Below are 23794 nucleotides of genomic sequence, written 5' to 3'. Positions count from 1 at the left end.
ATTTGTCATGCTTTGCCCCGTTCTCCAGTGTTCAAACACAAGTCCCTATATCACTCCATCTTTACTCTCCCGTGTGTGTGTGTGTTTCCATGTGTGTGTGTGTGTGTGTGTGAGGTGTAGGGTGCGGTACTGACAAGTTACACAAATGTAGACAGGGTGTGACCTGGAAGTTCCGTAAGCACATTGTTCTGTACATCTGTACGGAGTGTGAGTGAGTTTGACTTGAGGTGGGGCCCGGTGTGTGAGCAGAGTAAGGTGTGGCAATGATGAGTGTATGTGTGGTGTGTGTGTGTGTGTATGTGTGTGTTTGGGTGTGGTTGAAAACCTCTGACTCAGCCTTCATTTCGAGCGACACTCAAGGCGTGATTCCTTACACAGTGCTGGAATCACTGCCTCGAGGGGCTGGATTTTTCTGGATGTTTTATGTTTTGAGCTGGAATGTATCTCGTGTCTGCAGGGTACGGCGTTATACCAACCGGCTGGCTGCAGTCCAACATCTCCTTGATGATTCTGGGTGTGGTGTGACAGAGGCGTCTACATACAACAACAGTCGTGTTCCAGGACTACCTTCTTTTTGTTTTAGACAACTTTAACAATATTAAATATTTGCAGTATTTACAATATTAATCTGATGATTGGTGGAATATGCATACTAGTACAATGAGGTAGTGATTCAGTACGAAAACTAAACATTCACTTATTTGCTGAACTGCCCCTGATGGTTAATAACATAAGGTACTCTGGTCTTTAAAAGGCCAGAGCCTGTGGTTGATATGAACCTGTGGTTGACCATGTCATTAGCTTCTCTTCTGTTGCACTCATTTCAGTGTAGGTGTTTGTTTTGTGTTGTTCCTCGCTGTTAGTTCGAATGTTCGCCCCACGTGTTACAATACAAGACCGAATGTTGAGTCCAGTTGTGGATCAGCTAGTGATTTTTATGAGAAACTGCCTGTCTCTTGGAAAGTATATCGTGTCAATATATGTTCATTGCAGAAAAATCTAAATTGCCCTGATCATTAGATTATCCTAAGTTATAACTTCTCTAATATGTGTTATATGAAGTCATACCTTGTTATAGCTGATAAAAGTTCAGGTAATTGTTTTTGTCAGCAGAGAGCTTCAGTATGTTGTGATGTAATATCTGTGTTCTTAACTATTTTAGGCAGTTATGGGCTGAGATTTGACTTAAATTTGGCCTAAATGTAATGTGCAAAGGTCAAATGTAAAAGAGAATGATTGGTGGGAAAAGGTATCTGGTCTCTCACACACCATAATCATGTGTTAAATGTGCACAAGTTAACTTACCAAAGTAGCAAGTTAACGTGCCAAAAACTTATTGTACAAAAGTATAATTACGTAAAAATTACTTAGGTGAAGTAGGTAATAAATGGTACAATAGAGGTGAAACATTTAGCTCTTATTGACAAAACTGACAGAAATGGCCTTTACATGAGTCCAAACACTCTACAGTGGAACAGGGCTTGCTGTGTTGTCTTGTTTGTCCTGTTGCAGTGTCCTGCTAACGACCAGTGTAGTGATACATTTCCTGTTGGGCACGCTCGCTGTGAATCAGCCCTGAGTAAAATGACAGATGAGAAAACACGCGTGGCGTGTCGGCGCTTGCTGGATAAAGTGAGAGGTTTTAAATGCGCGCACCGAGGAGTCTTGAGCAGAACTAAACGGACTCCGTCTGTCGCTGCAGGTCTCATCAAACGAGAGAGGGATAACTTTTACTTTTAACTTGTCTGAAAAATGAAGATCAGCTGGATCTTTCTGTGCGCAGTTTATGTCTGGTATCCCATCCGAGCGTATGAATGTAAGTGCGATTTTGGTTACATTGTCGTACATCCAAATAGGCTGGTGTATATTGAAACTATTTTATTTAGCTGCTAAATAATGATTTTAGGCAACAGGTGTAATGTGTGTTGCGCTAAGGGGACGCGCTGGTACCTTTGGGGACCTTGTGCTTTATATGTTTTCTTTAGACCAATGTTAGCAGTGTTAGGCCAATGATTCTTAGTTCAGTCCCTGGGAAACATACTCTCGATTAATAAAGAAATGTATTCCCAGACCAATTTATTCACCTCCTGAGGGTATTGATAAATGGTTTGATAATTACTTGACAAGTTCAATCATGCGTATTACCGGAGTTAGTGATCTTTCGAAATGTACTCTATGTATAAGAAATTAAGCTTAGTTAGATTTTTTGTTTGTTTTTGTATAATAAATGTTCTATACAGTTACAGTTTAACCCTTTTCATATGTCGTATGCTGAAGTAATGTGATCGTTTATAATTCGGATACTACTGAGTTTACTGTCGTTTATAACCGATTAAAAGCGTGTTCGTTTGCTGTCATAGATCTCCTAACCTTAGAAGACCTCAAAGTTTATTCCTCAGATAGCTCAGCAGTCAGGCGAAAGTACAAAGCGTATTGGCAACCAGTTGGTGCCACAGAGATCACAAAGCAGCTGTTTGATTACAATCTGCAACCTTTGCCACCCAACCTGTGTTCATTAGTGTGTGTTCATTAGTAAGAGCAGTGTGTCGTCTGCCCTGAGGGCATGAAGTCTGTATATAATCATGTCCGTTGGAGCTCTGGATAAGACTTGTGGTGAAGGGCATGCACAAAAACATGTCTTTCCCTCAGAATAAATCTGTTGACTGAAAGTGAGGGGGGGGGGGGACTGGCTAAAGGGGAAGCAGTTGCGGTTATCTTCCTTTGAAAATGACCCTAGTAGAACATGGGTGTGTTGTCTTCGTTTTGATGTTTTGGGTAGTTCTATGGCATTACCTGATCCTGGAGGAATGCAGGTGTCCCCGGGGTGTGGTTAAACACCGACATAGCGATTACGCGCATGTAATTAAAGATCCATTTGTTTGCAGATTTGGCTGCTAATTTTACACTCACATGTAAAAATCTAGCTTTCAGAGCGAGTAGGATCCCGTCTTGATTCTTGTATATCTAACCAAAGCTGTTGTGTTTGCAGCATCTGCGCGCTGCGCGTGTAACGGGAAGGCGCTGTACTGTGTGCGGGACTCGTTGGGCCTGCGCTGTGAGAGCTGCCAAGAGAACACAGAAGGAAGGCATTGCGAGAGCTGCAAGGAAGGATACTACCACCAGAGGGCAGGAGAGCGCTGCTTGCCCTGTTACTGCAACTCCTTAGGTAAGGACTGAGGAGGAACCTTCTATTGAATATCCTGCAATAACAGGATATTCTAAATAAGCAATTTGTATGGAGTTAAATAATCATACAGAATTTCATTGTGAAATAAGTAGTTTCCGTTTAGTACCTTTGAAATTGCCAGAATCTTCTACATTTACTGAACTCAGCAGACACTTTTATCCAGGTTGTTTTACAGTTTCAAGCATCTTACAGATGTAACGTATTGCAGACCTGTACTACGTATGTAGTATCGGGAGTCTTGCACAAGGACATTTATTGGTATAGAGCGCTTGCCCTGATGGGATTTGAACCCCAGTCCCCCACCGGAGAGGGGATCTGTCAACGGTTTCCCATGAATTTGTTTAGGTGCTGAAGGCCCAGGCTGTAATAGTGAGGGGCAGTGTGTGTGTAAGCAGCACGTGCAGGGGGCCAGGTGTGACCAGTGTACCAATGGGTCTCCAGTCACTGCCCGAGGGTGTGGGCAGCCCAGGTAAGCAGACGGACATTCTCACGTTTACTGCCGCCATCTCGGAGTCCTCTATCCATGTTGGAACTCGATGTGCTTGACAGAACAAACTTTTTCTTCAGGCAAACAACTTGTTTATGTTACGGACATTCAGAAGAATGCTCTCCGGCACACGGCTACTCGATTTACAACATCACCTCAACCTTTGATCGAGGTGGGTCAGGCGGCCCGTTTCTGTGTGAATGAAACTGCGCGATGAGTCATTTGTGAAGAAGTAGTGAATTTTCCCATGAATCATCAGGGACGGATGGATGGCGGACCGTCACTGCTCGTATGGTGAACCCATCCACGGTGCACTTCCGCTGGTCCCCCACACATAGAGACGTTGAGGTCATCTCTAAAGACGTGCTGCCGGTTTACCTGTCTGCTCCAGGTTCGATCTGTCCTACGTCTGTTGTTATCCTACCCAAAATACGAGCAAACCCCATGAACATTTGCAGGAAGAAACGTCTGAACTCTTTCCCTCTGTCGTGTTCAGCTGCGTTCCTGGGGAACCAGGCCCTGAGCTACGGCCAGATGTTCACATTCTCCCTCCGTCTGGACAGAGGTGTCCGCCACCCCTCCACCTCTGACGTGATGTTAGAGGGCAACGGCCTGACAGTTTCCGCATCACTGGGGGACCTCAGGACTGTTGTACCCTGTGGAAAGAAAGTCACCTACTCCTTCAGGTACGTCTCAGTGGCCATACACCACAGTCTACACACTGGGCCACAGTCTGCATCCTTATTCAGCATTCAGATGTTTCCTCCTACACGTCTGCGTTATATCACGTTCCCGTAAGCATGCAGCACAGCCGGTTCTGAAGCAGCGTCCCAGTCGAGAGCTGCCGTCACTGCCACAGGGACGCAGTGCTGACGATGCATCTGCTCAGCGGATCAGAACAAGCACAGGATGTAACTGCCAAAGCACTGTTGAAAACGCTGGTCCGGTGCAGATGTGGCGGACCTGTCAGTGGCAGCGCTGGCGAACTGCGAGCTTTAAATCTTGAGTAAAGACACGAGCATCAGCACAGTCGCTTTAGTCTCGTGGAGAGGACACGCAGTTCCGACAGACGGCTGACAGATGAACAAGCATTTCATAGCTGGCACTGTTTGAGAATGAAAACATGAGATTGTCTCCTCTCATAAACCCGGCCTTATGCAAGAGCCTTGATAATCCCATGCAACGGATACAACGGATTTATTTCCTAATCCTTATCATAACACCTGCAAAAAACTGACAACACGCTAAAATCCCCTCCCACTTGAGTTTTAACAGGATTTGTAGTATGTGTAACGTATGAATCCCGTCTGTACATGGATATACTGCGATTTACTTTCTAGACTGGATGAGCAACCCAGCAGTAAATGGAAGCCTCAGCTGTCAGCTGCAGAGTTCCAGACGCTTCTGAGCAACATCACAGCCATCAAGATCCGGGCCACGTTTGGAGAAGAGGGTAAGCGTCACCGCAGAGGTTCTTTAGTGTTAAAGTTATAAAAATACCCACCAAACCGTTGCAAGGAGCTCCGACTTCCTCTGGGTCTTGGAGAAGCCACTGAGTAGTTCATGAGACCCAAATGATGCAGATAATGAAGCCAAACATCCTGTAGTGTGCAGTCACAATAACGAGCTCTCCTCCAATCAGGGCAGCTGTCTTAAACACAGAGGTGTGGTCTGCTTTTGTAAGTCAAACTAACTGTTTTGTCTCGCTCATGTTTGGAACTCAGGACGTGGGTATTTAGACGACGTCACTCTGGTTTCGGCTCGGGTGGGCTCTGGCGCCCCTGCAGGCTGGGTGAAGAAGTGCCGCTGTCCAGAGGGTTACGAAGGCCAGTTCTGTGAGCGCTGTGTTGCAGGTCATAAGAGACGATTCCCTGACCAAGGGCCCCGAAGCCCCTGTGAGCCTTGCACATGTCAGGGAGGAAGCTGTGATCCAGCAACAGGTTAGTCATCACAAAACTCTTATCATTTAAGGGCATTTGCTTTGACACATTTTGTGCTGTAATGCCCTATAATGCTACATAATTCTCCATAAGCCTCTATAATGCTCTATAATGCTTCTTGTGCTATATCTGTCCTATATGGTCCTATTCCATTCCGAGTGGCCTGCACAGTGAAGTAAAGAGAAAGATCTTTCTGTGCACTCTTCCCAGGAGACTGCTACTCAGCTGATGAGACACCCGTGAGTCGGGCTTGTGCTGTGGGCTTCTACAGTGACCCACGGCGCCCTGGCTCCTGCCTGAGGTGCCCGTGTCCTCTGGGTTCTTCCTGCATTGTTACACCTGGCACGCTGGACGTGAGGTGCAGCTGCCCACCTGGGACCACAGGTGAGTCACATGATGTCACACCGCTAGCAGACTGTGTGGTTCCATTAATTCATGATGCGTTAATGGGATGGGGAGGTCTGGATTTGTGAGCGTTATGGGACGGAGGGGTCTGAATGTATGAGTATTACGGGATGGAGAGGTCTGGATGTGTGAGCATTATGGGATGGAGGGGTCTGGATGTATGAGTATTACGGGATGGAGAGGTCTGGATGTGTGAGCGTTATGGGATGGAGGGGTCTGAATGTATGAGTATTATGGGATGGAGAGGTCTGGATGTGTGAGTATTATGGGATGCAGTAATAATGACCCATTTTCCTTTGCTAATGATAGGCTCCAACTGCCAGCAATGTGACAACGGTTTCTATGGTGACCCCCTGGGAGAGAGAGGCATGGTACGACCGTGCCAGCGCTGCCAGTGTAACGGGCACCTGGACCCAGTCGCTACGGGAAACTGCGACAGCATCACAGGAGAGTGTCTGAAGTGTGTGAACAACACCACAGGCTCCAGATGTGAGAAATGCACGGAGGGATTCCACCACCGCAAAGAGGCAGACGCGTGCCAGGGTAACGCACACCCCCACTGGGCCGCGAACCAGCTCGGGACCAGGCGCCTGGACGGGCCGACGCTGACGACGTGTCCCTCTGCTCCTCCCTTCTCTCTGCAGCGTGTAGGTGTGACGTGCGGGGCTCGGTGTCTCGGTCCTGTAGTCCCCTGGGACAGTGCCGCTGTAAGGACGGTTTCCACGGACACAAGTGTGAACGCGAGGAGTGTCCGTCCTGCTTCAGCCCCATCAGGAGTCAGGTAGGCCCACCTGCGACTCGGAGTGATCCATCCAGCACATGTCTGAGAACATTCAGATTTAAACACGGTTCTAACGACCTCTCCAACATGTAAAACACTTGTCTAACACATTAGTCTAAAACACTGTTCTAGTGCATTAGTCTAAAACACTGTTCTAGTGCATTAGTCTAAAACACTAGTCTAACACGTTAGTCTAAAGCACTGATCTAACATATTAATCTAACATATTAGTCTAAGACACATTGCAGGAATAAGAGAATAGTGCCCACTTTGGGGCTTCCAAACACCCGTTTTACATTGGGGACCTGCCAGGGGGACCTGGGGCAGGTCGATAGGTCTGAGGAGGAAGGTCTAATGAGCTCGGTGAGGGCCCGAGCCTCTGCCTGCTGCTTGATGATTTGTGTCGGTCTCAGTGACACGAGTCTTGGTTTGGTCCAGTCCTGGCCTGATTCAGTCTTGGTTTGGTCCAATCCTGGCCTGGTTCAGTCTTGGTTTGGTCCAATCCTGGCCTGGTTCAGTCTTGGTTTGGTCCAGTCCTGGCCTGGTTCAGTCCTAGTTTGGTTCAGTCACCCACTCAGTGTTAGTTGTGCTGAAGGTATGACAGCTCACGGATGGAAAACTAAGAAAGTAAGTTCATGTTACTTATAATCAAAACACAATTAGACTCCTTGGATGTGAACCTAAAATTCAAAATAGAAATAAAGTTCTGATGTTTTATTGTCACATAAAAGCTGCTTTGAGAGTCTAAAGCTGATGAAAGTGGACTTGGATCTCGGGCTCAACGCCAGCTGCAGTGGAGTTTAGGGTGGAGAGTGACGTAGCTGCAGACTCCTCAGGAGCTTGTGTGGATGTGTGGGTGGAGCAAACATGGCACTAGCCCAGATATCAGCGTGCAGCAGTGACGAGTACCACTGCATGCAGGAGCCGACGTCAGGCCTCCTCCCCCAGAGAGCAGCTTAACTAATACGAAACACTAAAACCAAGAACCCCACCAGATCATGGGTTTTTTTTTTACTGTGAGTTATTGTTGTTTTATGGGCAGATTGAGAAGTATACGCAGAAACTCCAGGAGTTGGAGGCCCTTTTCAACAGTGTGGGGAGTGGAGATGTTCCCGTCACCGCCGCTGTGGAGAGAGCCGTTCGCACTGCAGAGGAAATGGTGCAGTCCATGAAGAACAAGGCAGATGCTCTCACTGGTAATGCAGCTCCTCTATATCGAGCTCCAGGCCCGCAGGACTGGGGGCTTCTAGGGACATGGAGTTCTCCATGTTCTAATGTAATGAGTCATGTGTCATCTGATTATTACATCTGAATCAGTGAGGGGGTAGATCACACTTCACTGCAGGGGGGCAGTAAATCACACTGCACTTGACTTGATAGATTACAGTATGGACATCACAGCATAGCAATTACACTGAATTTCATGTGTGGATTACACTGCACAGGGTAGAATATACTTTTTGGACTCCATTCATGTGTCAGTTAATTACATAACATCCCAGTACACTGGTATAAGGGCCATATACACATACTGTATATATTCACACCTCTGTTTCCTACATGCAACACTTTGTGTGTCCCTCAGATGCGGAGGCGAGACTTCAGGACAAACTGTCAGCTATTGGCAGCTCTCAGAGAAAGGAAGAGGGTAAAATTCAGGACGTGTCCAGGACTGTGAAGACCATCATGCAGCAGGACCGTCAGAACAAGGAAGAAGTGGCTGAGGTCCAGAAACTCATCAGTGATATCAGAAAGAACCTCCAAAAGGCTAAGCAGAACATCGATGCAGCTGTGAGTGTTGTAGAATCCTCCCGTTCAGTTTCCGGTTCCTTGTCTTGATCTGCTGACCTAGATGAATGTTTCTCAGACTCTTTTTAGTCATGTTCCACCTCTCATCAAAACAAAGCATCCAGACACCCCTTATAAGCCACCGTAGAGCTCCCAGGAATCCCCATGGCCAACCTGAACACATACAGAACCACTAGACCCAGCACCAGCATGCTTCTTTTAGATTCAGTGGGCCTCTTTTCACAAGTGTGTATCCAGTCATCAAGTGCCATAGAACTGCGAGCTTCCAGCGTCACGCTGAGCCCCAGACAGCACTCACAAACTACGGCTGTGCGATCCTCCTGGAACCATGTTTTTGACTCCACTGTATTCCTCTGTCAGGAGCTGCCTTTAGGGGACGTGGAGGCCGGCACCAGCACGATGGCCAGTTTGGTTCAGAAAGCCACAGATATGGCTGAGCGGTGAGTGGAGCGTCTCTCCTTCCCTTTGGCACAGACGTGTGTATGACGAGTGTCCTTGTAAATGTGTGCACCCTTCTGGACATCTGTCCAGTTCCCCTGTCTTTCAGTCCTTTATTCCCTCTGTCCTCGTCTCTCTGTGTATGTGTAAGCTTTTATGAACACTGTGACAGTGCTGCATGTAGCAGAATAGTCTTCATAGCCTACAGATAAACCAGCACATTACACCTGTGCAGAGCATTGCCTTGATTCACAACATAATGTATATTTTATGTATCATTTTTGGTATCACTGGCGGTTAGATGAGTTAGTTTTGGTAGTTAGAGTTAGTGTTGGGGTTAGAGTTAGAGTTAGGGTTAGGGTTGGAGTTGGGGGATAGAGTTAGGGTTGGAGTTGGGGGGTTAGAGTTAGGGTTGGGGGTTAGGTTTAAGGTTAGGGTTAGGGGCTAGAGTTAGGGTTGGGGTTGGAGGTTAGAGTTAGGTTTGGGGTTGGGGGTTAGAGTTAGGGTTGGGGTTGGAGGTTAGAGTTAGGGTTGGGGTTGGAGGTTAGAGTTAGGGTTGGGGTTGGAGGTTAGAGTTAGGGTTGGGGTTGGGGTTGGGGGTTAGAGTTAGGGTTGGAGTTGGGGGGTTAGAGTTAGGGTTGGGGGTTAGGTTTAAGGTTAGGGTTAGGGGCTAGAGTTAGGGTTGGGGTTGGAGGTTAGAGTTAGGGTTGGGGTTGGAGGTTAGAGTTAGGGTTGGGGTTAGAGTTAGGGTTGGGGTTGGGGTTGGAGTTGGGGGATAGAGTTAGGGTTGGAGTTGGGGGGTTAGAGTTAGGGTTGGGGGTTAGGTTTAAGGTTAGGGTTAGGGGCTAGAGTTAGGGTTGGGGTTGGAGGTTAGAGTTAGGGTTGGGGTTGGAGGTTAGAGTTAGGGTTGGGGTTAGAGTTAGGGTTGGGGTTGGGGGTTAGAGTTAGGGTTGGGGTTAGAGTTAGGGTTGGGGTTGGGGGTTAGAGTTAGATGGTTGCAACTGATCTTTGCCCCTTTATCTTACCAGGCACCAGGAACAAGCAGCAGCTGTGGAGCTCTTGGCCAACAGCGCCGTCCTGCAGGCGGAGAACGCCTTGGCACGCACGCGCTCCGTTGTCAGCGGGGAGAACCGAGTCCGAGAACAAATCAACGACCTCAAAAACCAGTGAGTACTCCAAAGCCCGGCACTAGTGGGCCACCCGATCCACATTACACCCGCACAGATACCATACAAATACACTGTGTACAGTCCACATTACACTCGCACAGATACCATACAGATACACTGTGTGCAGTTCACATTACACCCGCACAGATACCATACAGATACACTGTGTACAGTCCACATTACACCCGCACAGATACCATACAGATACACTGTGTACAGTCCACATTACACCCGCACAGATACCATACAGATACACTGTGTGCAGTTCACATTACACCCGCACAGATACCATACAGATACACTGTGTACAGTCCACATTACACCCGCACAGATACCATACAGATACACTGTGTGCAGTCTACATTACACCCGCACAGATACCATACAGATACACTGTGTGCAGTCCACATTACAACCACCATCACGTGTGGGAGATGCTAAGACTAATGGGCACTGTGGCAGGTATGAGCGTGACGTGGCGCTGGTGGAGGGCATGCAGAAGCAGGCCGGTCGCCTGAGCACCCAGGCCGGGGTGGAGAGCCGTGCAGCAGAAGACGCCCTGAACCAGATCTCTGACCTGGAGAACAACCTTCCCAAGCCTCCCAAGGTGCTGAGCTGTGATTTATGTTGGTTTTGATTTCAGGTATAGATCATACAGTATGTTCTTGGATACAGTGCATAAGTGGATGCGTTGTGTATTGCTCTTTTAGTGTGACTGATGTCTGTTGACGTGTGTTAGTCATCACTCATAATAACACGGCATGTGTGTCATCATATGTACAGCTTTGGTATGATAGCGGTATTAAGATCCAGAGAGCGGCAGAGCCCTGAAATTAAATATTGTGATTAAGAGCATGAGTCAGCAGAAACGTGAGAATCAGTGTCAAGGGAGAGGGAGAAGTTTGGAGCAGTTCCCTTGTGTGTGTGTGTGTGTGTGTGTGTGTGTGTGTGTGAGTGAGATGGAGGGAGAGAGGGAGAGAGAGAGAGAGCATCTGTTGTGTTTGTGTCAGTATGTATGGTAGTTTCGTGTGCATTTTAATGAGATGTGTGTCAGAATTCTTACCCAACTCTCTGTCATCAGAAGGATATAAGCAGCTTGGTCACCACACTGGATGGCCTGAGGGATTTACTGGCGAATAATGAAACCAGTTACCAGGAACTGCAGACGGAGGTTCTGGCTGATCAGAGGGAAGCCGAAGACTTGATGAATGTCTTCAAAACGGTTCAGCAGGTACAGTAAAATCCCTACAGATTATGCTCACATAAAGATTATGCAGTTGCCGCCATATTTGATCAGCAAGAGGCTGTGTTGGTTTGGTTTGGTTTAGTTGTCAGTATTAGATTGGTCTTCCCAAACCAGGGATAGAACTGTGCTGAATAACACGTGCTGCTGTGCTCTGTAAGGCCCAGGAGAAGCTGCTGAACCGGGCCATTGCTGCCCAGGCTGAGGCGGAGGGGTCTCTGCAGGTCCTCAGCCAGCTGGACAACGTGGACCAGGCACTGGACAAACTCAGAGGTCAGCAAACGGCCCGATTTAGGGGTCAGCACAGGCTGGTTCACAGGTTAGAGGTTAGAGATCAGTGCAGTCTGGTTCAGATCTCAGCACACAGTCTGACCCAAATGTCAGTAACAACATTGGGTACAACTGGAGCACAGAGATGTTTTGTAAAATACATATAAAATGACTTCTATATTATAGTATATGAATAGTCCACATGACAAGGGTATTTTATGTTATACTTTATTTTGTTTTAGCATTTTATTATTATAATAGTTGATAAATTATAATAGTGATGGCAGTAGTATTAGATGTATTAATAGTGATATCAGGAGCATTAGTAGTATTAATAGTCATAACAGGAGCATTAGTAGTATTTGTAGTGATGGCAGTAGTATTAGTAGTATTAAGAGTGATAGCAGTAGTATTAGTAGTATTTATAGTGATGGCAGTAGTATTAGTAGTATTAATAGTCATAGCAGGAGCATTGTTATTGATGTTCTTGTTGGTCTGTTGAACCTGTCTAGGGTTTGAAGGGCAGATCAGCAGTAGTAAGGCTTTGGCTGATGAGGCCCTCAAAAAGCTCCCCATCATCAATGGCACCATTCAGCAGGCCACAGCCAGCAATGACAGGACTCAGGCCGTTCTGGACCAGCTCAGCGACTACAGCGATGCTCTGGATGCCCTCGACAAGCTGAAGAGCACCCTGAACAAAGTGGAGGTAAGAGAAGCTCTGTTCTGGAATCCAAGCTGTTGGACAGTCCTTAGCACCTGAACATCAATAACCTTAACATCTGGACATCACTAACCTTAACATCTGGACAACACTAACCTTAACATCTGAACATCACTGACCTTAACACCTGGACGTTACTAACCTTAACCCCTGGACGTTACTAACCTTAGAACCTGGATGTTATAAACCTTAGCACCTGGACATTACAAATCTTAACACCTGGATGTTACTAACCTTAGCACCTGGACATCACTGACCTTAACACCTGGACATTACAAACCTTAACACCTGGACATCACTGACCGTAACACCTGGACGTTACTAACCTTAGCACCTGGACATTTGTAACCTTAGCACCTGGACATCACTGACCTTAACACCTGGAGCTACAGGAGCACTTAGCATTAGTCTTTCCCTTTGCAGTGTAGCTTTAGACTTCATCTCGGTTCCTGCACTCTCAAAAACCCCCTCGATTAGTGTGTCGCTGAAAAGAAAAATCTGCTGATTCATCGTGGAAGTGAACAGCAAGATGCAAACTCACTGGGAATGAGCTGAAGAGCCCCTCTGTGTGTCTCCTCAGACAATGTCTGGCTCCCTTCCACCGTCCTTTGATGTTCTGAACACAGCCACCACACTGAGGGGAGGTTTGGAAGAACTTAAGACACAGGCAGACTCCACCATGAAGAAACTGACCAAAGAGAAAAAGAACGCAGACCGAGAGAGAAAGCTGGCTGGCGAGGTATCACACACACACACACACACACACACACACACACACACACACACACACACACACACACACACACACACACACACACACACACACACACACACACACACACACACACACACACACACACACACACACACACACACACACACACACACAGTCCCGTGGAACTCCTCATCACAAAGACGTTTGTTTCTTCCTCTTCAGGTTAATCAGGAGGCCAATGAAGCATTCAACAAAGCAAAGCACACCAAAGATGCTGTCGGAGCCACTTTAAAGACCGTTAATGACCTTCTGGGTTTGCTTGGTGAGTCTGGAAACCCATCTGATGACCAACCTTACTGCAATATGTGGACTTGTTCTGAAATTTGTTTGCGTTTTCGCCCAGTTCACTACCTGTAGTCACTTTGAAATTACGTAATCTTTTTGACAATTCCTTTGACAAAAAAATTGCAAAAAACAGAAATGAATTCAATTAGTTTTAGATTTTAGTCGCAAGGTTGCATATCAAGCAACTTCACAGTTACTAACTTGCCATTCAATCTTCATCATGGAAGTTAAAATGTGACTGTAGTATTGTGATGAGGTTTACATTTGAACTGCATTGACCCTTAATTTGACCTGAAATCACCATGCTTTCTCCAGGAGAACCAGGCAGAGTGGACGAGAAGAGGATGGCGGATCTGGAGAGGGCCGTGTCCGAGAGTCGCAGGCGTGTGGAGCAGGACTTAAAGCCCAGACTCCGTGAGCTCGGGGACAGAGAAGCCCAGCAGACAGCCGCCATTGCACGCATGCTCAGAGACATCGACACCATCCTGGATGACATAGCCAACCTGGAGGACATTCACAACCACATCCCAGACGGCTGCTACAACACAGCACCTATTGAAAGACCTTAGTGTTGAGTGTCAGGGCTAGGGTTAAGGCTAGGCTTTAGGTTTAGGTTAGGCTTAGGGTTAGGACTAGGTTAGGTTTAAGGCTAGGGTTTAGGTTTAGGTTTAAGGCTAGGATTAAGGTTTAGGTTAGGCTTAGGCTTAGGACTAGGAGTCTAGAGCAGCACTTGCACTTAAACAGGTTTGTTACGCAAGGTCACACAAACACACAAACAACACTTTACATTTGTTACGCAGAACCCAAGGCCACACAGACTAATGACACTTTTCAACACAACTGTTCCTTTGCAACATGTTTGTGGGCGCTTGTGGTACGTGTGGCCTTGAGTGAGGCCTTAATCATTTCATTATTTTCATTCATATTTTTTTTTTTACATCTTTGTGAAAAAAACACGACTGTGACATTATGATGATAATCAGTCCTGGACCTTTGTTGTGATAACCAAAGATGTTCATTTTTTTACACGAATAATGAAGCAGAGTTTGATGAATCATATAGTGATGGAAATCACTGAAACCTTCAGTATTTATTATGCGTTCTTATAAAACACTCCTGACAAGGAATAAAAAAGCACAACTAACTGTTTGATGGTTTTTATTAAACTAAATATTATATCCACTGCTGAACAGAGCAAAAGTTGCCTTCGAGTTAAATATGGACATTCAGTGTTGAATCCTTATGTTTCCATGATGCACCCAAGCTGTACGTAATCAGCTTCTTGCATTCTTGCCAATATAAACAATTACTCAACACAAATGACAGGTCTGAGAACAAAATCAAATACTATTTTTTCTTACATGCCTCTGTATTCATTTAACCTTATATATACCAGTAGATTAAAAAGCAACCCATATCTGGAATCAAGCTTTAAAAAGCAACTGAATACAGCAACAAAATGAAAACTTTGTCATGTACAAAGAAAACAAGTGGAACTGATCCTCTGGCCTGTGTGGTAAGGCATAGATCTTTGCAGGAAGCTTTGTGGATTGTAGAGGTAATATTGAAGGCCAGGATTCCTAAACCACACCCGATGATCGGGATGCGGCCACAGGTCTATGTCATATCTGTTTTGACTCCGAGTTTTGTATTATACACAGTGAATTAGAGGCGGTGAAAGGTTGTAACTGCAAGCGTTTTGAAATTGTGCGAGATTTCCTTCATGGGCTTTTGCGTTTGGTACTGTAACTCTGTTGTGCCACGTAATGAGCACTTAGCTACACTAATGATCACACAGCTACATTAAAACACTGGTGATGTGTTGAAAGAGTCTGTAAGCTTGCAAAACGTGTTAACAGCGTGAACTCTTAAATGTACTCATCTAGGATTATGTAGATTTGATTCATTTTATGGCATGTTAACAACTAAATGTTGAGATTCACTAAAAGCATGAAATGTGAAACACAGTGTGGACATATTTCGATATTATCACATTGTAGGTCAGAAACATTGTTTAGCAGTATAGAACTATAGGAACCGTCATTGTTCACAGTCAGGAAGTTCAATTAATTTTTCATGTTGTGTTTCACTTCATTCTATGCGTGTTATCAAACATTTAAAAGGTCATTTCCACCAAATGAACATACAAAACAAGCACCTGTTCAACAAAACTAGAGGCTGAACAGAACCCAACCAAGACCTCCTCAGTCAACTACCATATGATTTAATGTGATTAATGAGCTTCAGCCTTAAAATGGGTTTAGGTATATTATCTTTTGGCCAGGCCTCCCTTGAAAAAGAGATTTTCAATCTCATTGGGATATTTCCTGGTAAAATAAAGTTAAAATAAATTAAAAAAATTTAAAACACATTTTGATGTAACCATATCAGTCACGGTTATGACCTTTGTTTCATTTTTCTCATAGTTCCTCCAGTTCCTCATGATATGACCTCCAGTCATTACCAATAACACAATAATGTGTTCAGTGTCAACAGACTGAGCGCACAGTGTACAAATATAACCAAAAATATAGCTTGCTGTGTCAGTTCTAAATACACAATATTAGTGTGTGATGAAAGCGTAATTTTATTCTCAGCAATATTTTTATTGTAATATACAATATCTGGACTTGTAGTTCACCTTAATTGTGGTTCATCAAACAATTTTGCAGTAGCCTCAAAGCGTGTTTATCGTCCCTATCATTTTGTTTATAAACTGGCAGTTGCGTCTTGACAATACAGCGCACGCACGTGTCCCTTTTTACACTCGACGCCCTGGTTCAAAATGTGACACATTCATCCAATCAGTTTCACATTCTAAGGCTGAAAGTGTTCAATCTGGATCCAAACAGGAGAAGAGCCTGCCACGGACTCCCAGCCTAAACCACCGAGTCGTAACAAACCTGGCAGCGTAAACGTATAAAGTGTAATGGCAGTGACTGGCTTACTAAAAAAAATTGATCAATAAATAAACGTTAATAGCGTCTTATTCCTCTGGCAAGTGAAACCAGCTGTGTGCAAAGTGTTGGGCATGTAAGCAAAGGAAACGTCATTTTTAATGTGCACCCATACGCTCAAATGATAAATGCACGCTGAAGATCGTGCAGCGTCGCACAGTATGCAGTCGCAGGAATTAACGCAAAGTTTCTTTGTTCTATTCTAAATAGAAAAGGAAGTGAGAGATGAGATGATGCGTCTGAGCAGTTGTTTTGACTTTTGCAAACACTGTCACAGCAGACTACAGTCTATGAGGCCATTCAAGCACTCATGCGGTAAAAACAAAACCTCTAGGCATGCAGTTAGAAGAACAGACAGTATGAAATCAACAGCAAGGCCAATATTACAGCGGGTCAAACAGAGCTCTCTCGCTCCCTCTCTCTTCCTCTTCCTGCTCCTATTTCCCCTTCTCCCTTTCACTCACCTCACTGGATCACTTTGCCCACCTGACCCATTCGCTCGCTTCCCATTGGTGGATGGCATCTCTCTTTGGCACGATGCTGCACAACCATTGGCCTGACAAGTCACTATGATACAGGTAGGAGGGACGACAGGTAGGTTATGCTCCTCTACAAGAAATCAGCAGTGGTGTGGGAGGACTATTCTGTTAATCACACAGGGGGAGACCGACAGGGCAGGTTGGGGGGGGTGTGGCTGGGGGGTGTGGCTGGGGGCGTGGCCTCTCCTATCCAGAGGCGTTGATGTACAGTTGAGTCTGCAAGATGTAGTCAATCACCGGCTGACACAGGTAGTCCACGACATGACCGTCTCCATGCTGGAGAGCCAGTCTGCAGGGAAGTGAGAGTATTGGGTTACAGCGTGGACATGGACAGAGACTCGTGGAGTCTAAATAAAGAGTATTGGGTTACAGCGTGGACATGGACAGTTTAACAGTGCCAACAGTGCCAAACGAATACGTCCTGCAGGGCTGGCCAGACCTAATCTACACATCTACAGTACTGTGTCATACCATTGGACTACACATGGATTAGATATAGATGCTGCTCCTGACCTGAGGGTTTACATCAGATCTGTGATTGTAGTCCTGATTCAAGTTCATTCTCGTGATCTGACTTTTATGCTCTTGGTCTCTAGTTTACACTATGTGTGTTCTTAAGATGATACAGTGTTGCATGTAATCTCTTACCTGCTCTTTGTTGAACTGACAATTGACATCGGATGGTTGAGGTCGTCCTTCACTACAATGATGTTTTCCTGTAATAATGAAGGTTGGGCTGGTTAACAAGCTCTGCACTGAAGCCACAATCAATTTGCTCCATCAGTGAGTACAGCAGGACAAGCTAAGAGACAAAGACGACCAATTCAGGACATTCAGAGAGACAAAGATGACCAATCAAGGACATTCAGAGAGACAAAGACGACCAATCCAGGACATTCAGAGAGACAAAGATGACCAATCCAGGACATTCAGAGAGACAAAGACGACCAATCCAGGACATTCAGAGAGTCTTCACATTCAAAACGATGGAGCGTATTCAAAATGATGGAGAAAATTTAATAGGATGGAGCATATTCAAATGGATGGGGCATATTTAAAAGAATTGAGCATATTCAAAAGAATGTAGAATATTCTAATGGATGTAGAATATTCAAATGAATGGGGCATATTTAAAAGAATTGAGCATATTTTAAAGATGCGGTTACCACCTTGTACTTGCGGAGGATGGAGGAGTGATTCATTATCCGTTCAGTGTCAGCTCTGTCACGTGGCACCACCACTATCCCAAAATCTCCCACAATCACCTCCATCTGCAAATGAACACACACACACACACACACACACACAAAAACATGAACAGCTTAGGACAGACTCAGGTTTGCAGATTGACAGTAGTATTACAAAGGTACCTGTAAGGAACATGGTAGACTGCATCATAGAAAATAGCCCTGCTGATACCATACAATGCACAGCTGATACATGGTCTTAAATCCAACCCCATTAATTATCTGTTGCACTAAATTGTTTTTGAAACTTTGTGATAGTTTTTTTTTCTATTTGTATGTGCATGTGTGCATGTGAGAGAGAGAGAGAGAGACAGACAGAGAGCAACAGACAGACTTACATCACTTTCATTCCACAGACCAGGAATGCAGAAGGACTCTAACAGGTCACTGCCACACAGGAGCAGGATGCGAAGCTCTGAACAGACACAGCACATATTAGACCAGCACTGCACAGCAGCTTATGAAATGAAGAAGAATTCAATATTCATTTAACCCAACAAAAGAGCACAGCACTGCCTGCAGGAAACATGCTAATAAATGCCACATGCACTCTGCCGATGCCAAAGACTCTTCGGTGCGTTATCCTCTCATCTGTTGCTGTTTGAAGTGCGTGTCCGCAGGAGAAATGGACGTGTGTGTCTGGACGAACTTAGAGCGCCTGCCGCTGACTCACTGTGACACCATGTGGCGGTGAAGAACCCACAGTACAAGTCAGAACAACGTGGATCCGTGTACTCACCAATCTCCTCGTAGCGCACCGCCGTGCCCAGGTTGGCGTTCTCATCTGTTTGAACAAAGAGTCCTTAGACATCATGGCTGATATATTGGAACTTAGGCTGGTCATGGAAATGTACTATTGTCCAAAATGCTTATTAATAATGCAGACGTGAAGACAGTTGTTGAGTCAGGGTGACAGGGAGACTCCAACAAGCCTTTAATGTCTTCAATGACATTAATATCTGAACACATATCAAACTGAGCATGAAAGCTGACTCTAGAATAAGGAGTAGTGTTTCATTCTATGGCTTATGTCAAAGTCAATAATGAAGACAATGGAAAGATCTGTGTGTGTTTGTGTGTGTGTGTGTGTGTGTGTGGGTGAAGTGTGTACTGCAGGTCTAGAGTGAAATGGACCTCTGGTACCCACCCACAAAGGTGAAGTGCTCCACATGTGGGCGTACACAGCAGATTTTGCCCAGACCCTCACTCATCTTGCCCCAAAGCTTAACTACATGGAGACAGAGAGTGAGTGAGACATATTAGATCTTTATGTCACACACATCAGACAACTAACATCAAACGTGACTGCGTGGAGAAGCTCAGAGAAGACTCGGACTGGCTGTGGGCTTGTCCACTGTGTTGCGGTTCTGGTAGATGGGGGAGGTGGTGTTCTGGGGCTGGCCAATCACAGGAGTTGTGGAGGGAGAGTTCACGTTTGATAGAATACATCCTGTCACTCTCTGTGAGGAAGCACAACAACACAATATTCAATGTTTAAACTGAGAATTAGAATTTTAGATATGAATTTAAAAGCTTGACAATGCAGATTTTACAGGTGGTTGGTTAGTGGAGTTAGTAATTGATGTTAATAATGGCTAATGGGTTGTTGAATTTGGCTAGTATTACTGGATAATATTAATGATTAGTGTAACAGGTTTGTGTTGGCAGGTGTGCTTTCACTCTGTTAGTGTTAACGCTTGGTTCTAGTAACTGGTGTTACTGGGTGATTTAAGTGGTTGGCTTTAGAGGTTTAAGAGGCTGGTGTTAGTGTTAGTGGTCCGTGTTAGCGGTTGGTCTGAGTGGAGTGCTTTAGACCTTCATGAGATCTCGGTGGTGTTCTAGGACACTGCAGGTCGTCTGCCAGGTGTCCTGATAACACTCCCAAGGGTCCACCCTGTGAAGGCAAGCACTGTTCTTAGCCCTGTTCTGTTCCAGCTCCTGTCATGCTCTATCTAGAACTACAGGGGAACTTAACAGGAATTATACAAAAAAAAAAAAACCCTGCGGGTTTGACACAAATGTTGTACTAATTACATCCGATTGAGAAGTGTTGTGACTGACTGACAGTTACCTGATCCAATCAGAGGACTGAACTGCCAACTGACACATGGTGAGGCGATGTCTGCTAGGCACGAGGCCCTGGCAAAAACAGGAAACACAAATTTCCACACAAAAGTTTCCAATGCAAATTATAAATATAAGCACATATAATATATAAGCACATGAATTTTCCAAGTAACCAGTAAAACAATTGACACTTTCCAAATGTTCTACAGTTCAGAACACTACACATTAATATCACCTTATTGTTTGGAATATATTATTGATATAACAAAGTTAACAATTGATGGCATCTGTGTTTTATAAACATTTTGTATTCATTTGTGTTGTTGGCAGTGGGAAAGAGAGCAGGAAAGCAGGCCAGTTTTCCATTCACTACAGAGGACACTTGGACAAGGACACTTTATTAGCAGTGACGTGCGGTTTGCACGCACCACACTGCTCACTGGTACCCAGCCACGCCTCGTTCTCCACGTGTGTCCACACATTTGACCCATGTGGTCACGACAGGAGTAAATACGGCAGGAACGCAGACGTTTCAGATCGTCCACCTTCACGTTAGCTGCGTCTCCAACCAACCACCGTTCATTCTAATAGCCACGTCTGAGTCCATTGTCCATTGTTCAATTCCAAGTTTCAAGTGTAGTCTTCATAGCTACAAGGCAGTTGGAAAAAAATGGCTTACCGGTTTGCCATAAGAGTCATGTACGGGTGAGATGATCCCCCCGATCACGATGAATCTCCCAGTCTTATGCAGATACTCTCTGGCTTTTTCTGCAGATCACATATGGCCACATGACAGTTACAGATGCCTCAAACAGCACTGGGTCAGTGAATGTGTTTTTTATATAATCTGAATTACCACGCAGCACCATAGAAGTAAATGACGTAGCGCTTGGAGAATAAAGATAGGCAGGGAAGGTGAAATTAAATTATATACACAACTGTTTCTTAAAATTCTCCCTCACGATGAGCAGCACATCTCTGCCTCACAACCATCTCTCCCTCACAAGTTTATGATCCTGTTCATCACAGGTTTATGGCTTTCACACCAGAGAATCATTTTATTTAATGTGCTGTCTTTGTAAAGCAGTTTTTGTAATGTGGTCTCATTTTGAGGGGGAGGGGGTTAGGCAAAGAAACAGGATACCCTCCTGAGATAAAGGAAGATGTGTTTGTGCAGATCATATGAAAGATGATCTGTAGAACAACGGCAATAAGAAAATTTATTTTATATAGATTGTGAATAATATAGCTTACAAATTTCCGTTTTGTGAGATCTAAGGCTATCTACGGTTATTTGACATTGTGTGTTAATATGAATAAGATAACTGAACAAATTGATCCAGTTGAACCCGTAACAATTTAAATTTGATTTCTAAAAGTGCCATATTCATATTACGTTGCTCTACTTTAACACTTTTCCCCAGTGAGTGCAGTGCTGACACAAAGCTGTTCTACCTCTACAGAAAGCATACAGCAGTCAAAGGCTTGGAAAATAGGTCAGAGAAAAGTCAGTGTCAGTTGTGAGACAGGCAGCTCTTATCTAACACTATTGATATCTGCTCCTCACTGAAATACTGCACAAGACCTATCACCAGCCCCTGACCTGCCCAATTCCATGGAAAGACCTTTTCTCTCTTTACAGTTATAAGGACTAAAACCAAGCGTGAACATTTGTACAGAGTGAACAAATGTAATGTGAGAGAATTACTTTAAACTGCTGAAAGACTTTAAATTGCTGAGGAATCGTTTTCAGGTCAGACTCATTTAACCTAAATTTAAATGAATGTTAACAGATTTTCATGACAATTTTTTCTTTGTGAATATTTAAGGACTTGCAAACTTGTTATAATTGTTTAAATTAATTAATTTATTCATAACTTATAACTTGTAGGACACTGATTCGCGAGTTCTGTAACCTACACTAATTACGCTACTCGGACCTACTTGAGGCAGGCTGGTGCACGTGGTCTACTGCACATGCTCCCAGAGGTTTCTGGTTTAAAACCACTTTCATCTCGGTGAGTCAGCTCACACGGTTTCCCCCCTTATATCACTGTCCCCCTTTTCGTTTAGAATTCAGAAAGGCATACAATTACCATACTTTAATCGAGTATTATTAAATGAACAATTACGTCTGTGCGTCACTTTTCTCACAATGATGGGTATTTTAGAAAGATTTGTAACTCTCATTAACAAATACGCCCAATAGAAGATCGGTTCGAGATGAACACTAGGCACAAATTCTTAACAGATAACATAAAAACAGGACATGTTTCTTTTATGTAAGCCATAGCCATACCAACCTATTTAACTACGTACACAACGAATTTTGTAGCCTGACATGTCATCAGGCAATAACAGACTACACTGTTTATGAAAATGTGTAATGTCAGTTATAGTTATAGCTACACGAAAGGACGGATAACGTTTTAATCTTTCGTTTTACAAATCTGTTGCTGCGCAAAACCGCATCCGCTTAACTTGACTGAATTATTTAGTATGTCATCGGCCCTCGCCCATTTCAGCACCTCGCCATGGACAGCGATTCCGCAAGCGCTCACAAACAACCTATCCTGCCGTACTTATTACGGTTAACATCACTTGAAATCGCACAAACATCCAACTTTTACTGTTAAAATTACAATTAAGGTTATCTAGTGGGCTGGTCGAAGCCGCACAGTCACTCGAGGTTGAAACAAACAAAAATAATGCTTACCGAACATATGAATATGTCCCTTTGTGATGGGGTTAAAACTTCCACATGACAGTAAAATAACGTGCGTTTTGGTGGTCTCCGTCATTGTAGTTGTGGGTCCGTATCTCCTCTCACATGCGACACGGCCTTTTTGTTTTGTTCTGGTGAGATCGCAGAGAAAGGCGAGGTTCGGTCGTCTGCGCCTGCAGTGTCCGTCGTCTCCTCAGCCAGACGCAGAGCGTCACAATAACGGGCTATCTGTTTTAAAGGGACAGACTCCACCTAAAGACACGGAGTCGGCCTTTCCACATTATGAAAATGAATATTCTGAAATAAAAAGAGTCTAAGGTCAGCTTGGATCGAACCTAAGCGGAGATGTTGCCCTATAAACGGATGGATGTTTATAGGGCATATGAGTGCGTTACATGTCTGGATTCCGCGTCTGTACTGTTTTGTTGATTTATATGGAGCGTGTAATCTGGTCTCACACAGGAAAGGTTTGTATTCATCCTAAATTGTGATGTTGCCTCCTCCACAGAGCTCGGCGTTATGTGAAGAACACGCTACAGTTTCATGTCATTTTTGGGGTTTCTCCTAAACCAGTAAAGTTTACAGTAAGGAAGTAATAACTGTCTTGGCAACTTCAACCCAGGCCTATTAATTGGTAATTAACTAGTTTAAGGTTGTTACGTATTAACCTCAGAGTAACGACGTTCATTTTAGTTAGCAAGCTTAATGTTTAATCTAATGATAAATACCCCCGTCCCCTCTGACCGTTA

General features: G+C 44.6%; 2 protein-coding genes across 2 annotated transcripts; one reads left to right on the top strand and one right to left on the bottom strand.

Moving 5' to 3' along the window:
• The first annotated feature begins 1604 nt into the window (after window positions 1–1604).
• Window positions 1605–14655, top strand: lamc2 (laminin, gamma 2). The gene is made up of 22 exons (XM_076973584.1): window positions 1605–1816; window positions 2990–3166; window positions 3533–3656; window positions 3755–3846; window positions 3934–4065; window positions 4171–4360; window positions 5015–5127; window positions 5399–5614; window positions 5825–5998; window positions 6329–6562; window positions 6664–6800; window positions 7843–7996; window positions 8386–8591; window positions 8970–9049; window positions 10076–10213; window positions 10679–10823; window positions 11298–11447; window positions 11621–11732; window positions 12242–12435; window positions 13031–13189; window positions 13388–13487; window positions 13826–14655. Exons 1-22 carry the CDS (start codon window positions 1753–1755, stop codon window positions 14077–14079), a joined length of 3345 nt encoding a protein of 1114 aa, XP_076829699.1. The 5' UTR covers window positions 1605–1752; the 3' UTR covers window positions 14080–14655.
• nmnat2 (nicotinamide nucleotide adenylyltransferase 2) lies at window positions 14652–23379 on the bottom strand. Its single transcript, XM_076973586.1, has 11 exons — window positions 23037–23379; window positions 21000–21088; window positions 20325–20392; window positions 20069–20147; window positions 19590–19713; window positions 19401–19481; window positions 18993–19037; window positions 18592–18668; window positions 18176–18277; window positions 17655–17722; window positions 14652–17295 (listed from the first exon to the last, which is right to left on the bottom strand). Exons 1-11 carry the CDS (start codon window positions 23119–23121, stop codon window positions 17193–17195), a joined length of 921 nt encoding a protein of 306 aa, XP_076829701.1. The 5' UTR covers window positions 23122–23379; the 3' UTR covers window positions 14652–17192.
• Window positions 23380–23794: the final 415 nt, after the last annotated feature.

This window comes from Brachyhypopomus gauderio, chromosome 14, assembly GCF_052324685.1.
Source record: "Brachyhypopomus gauderio isolate BG-103 chromosome 14, BGAUD_0.2, whole genome shotgun sequence".
In the NCBI taxonomy this organism is placed as follows: Eukaryota; Metazoa; Chordata; class Actinopteri; order Gymnotiformes; family Hypopomidae; genus Brachyhypopomus; species Brachyhypopomus gauderio.
The sequence above is the reverse complement of the archived record's forward strand: the minus strand, read 5'-3'. Positions and strand labels throughout refer to the sequence as shown.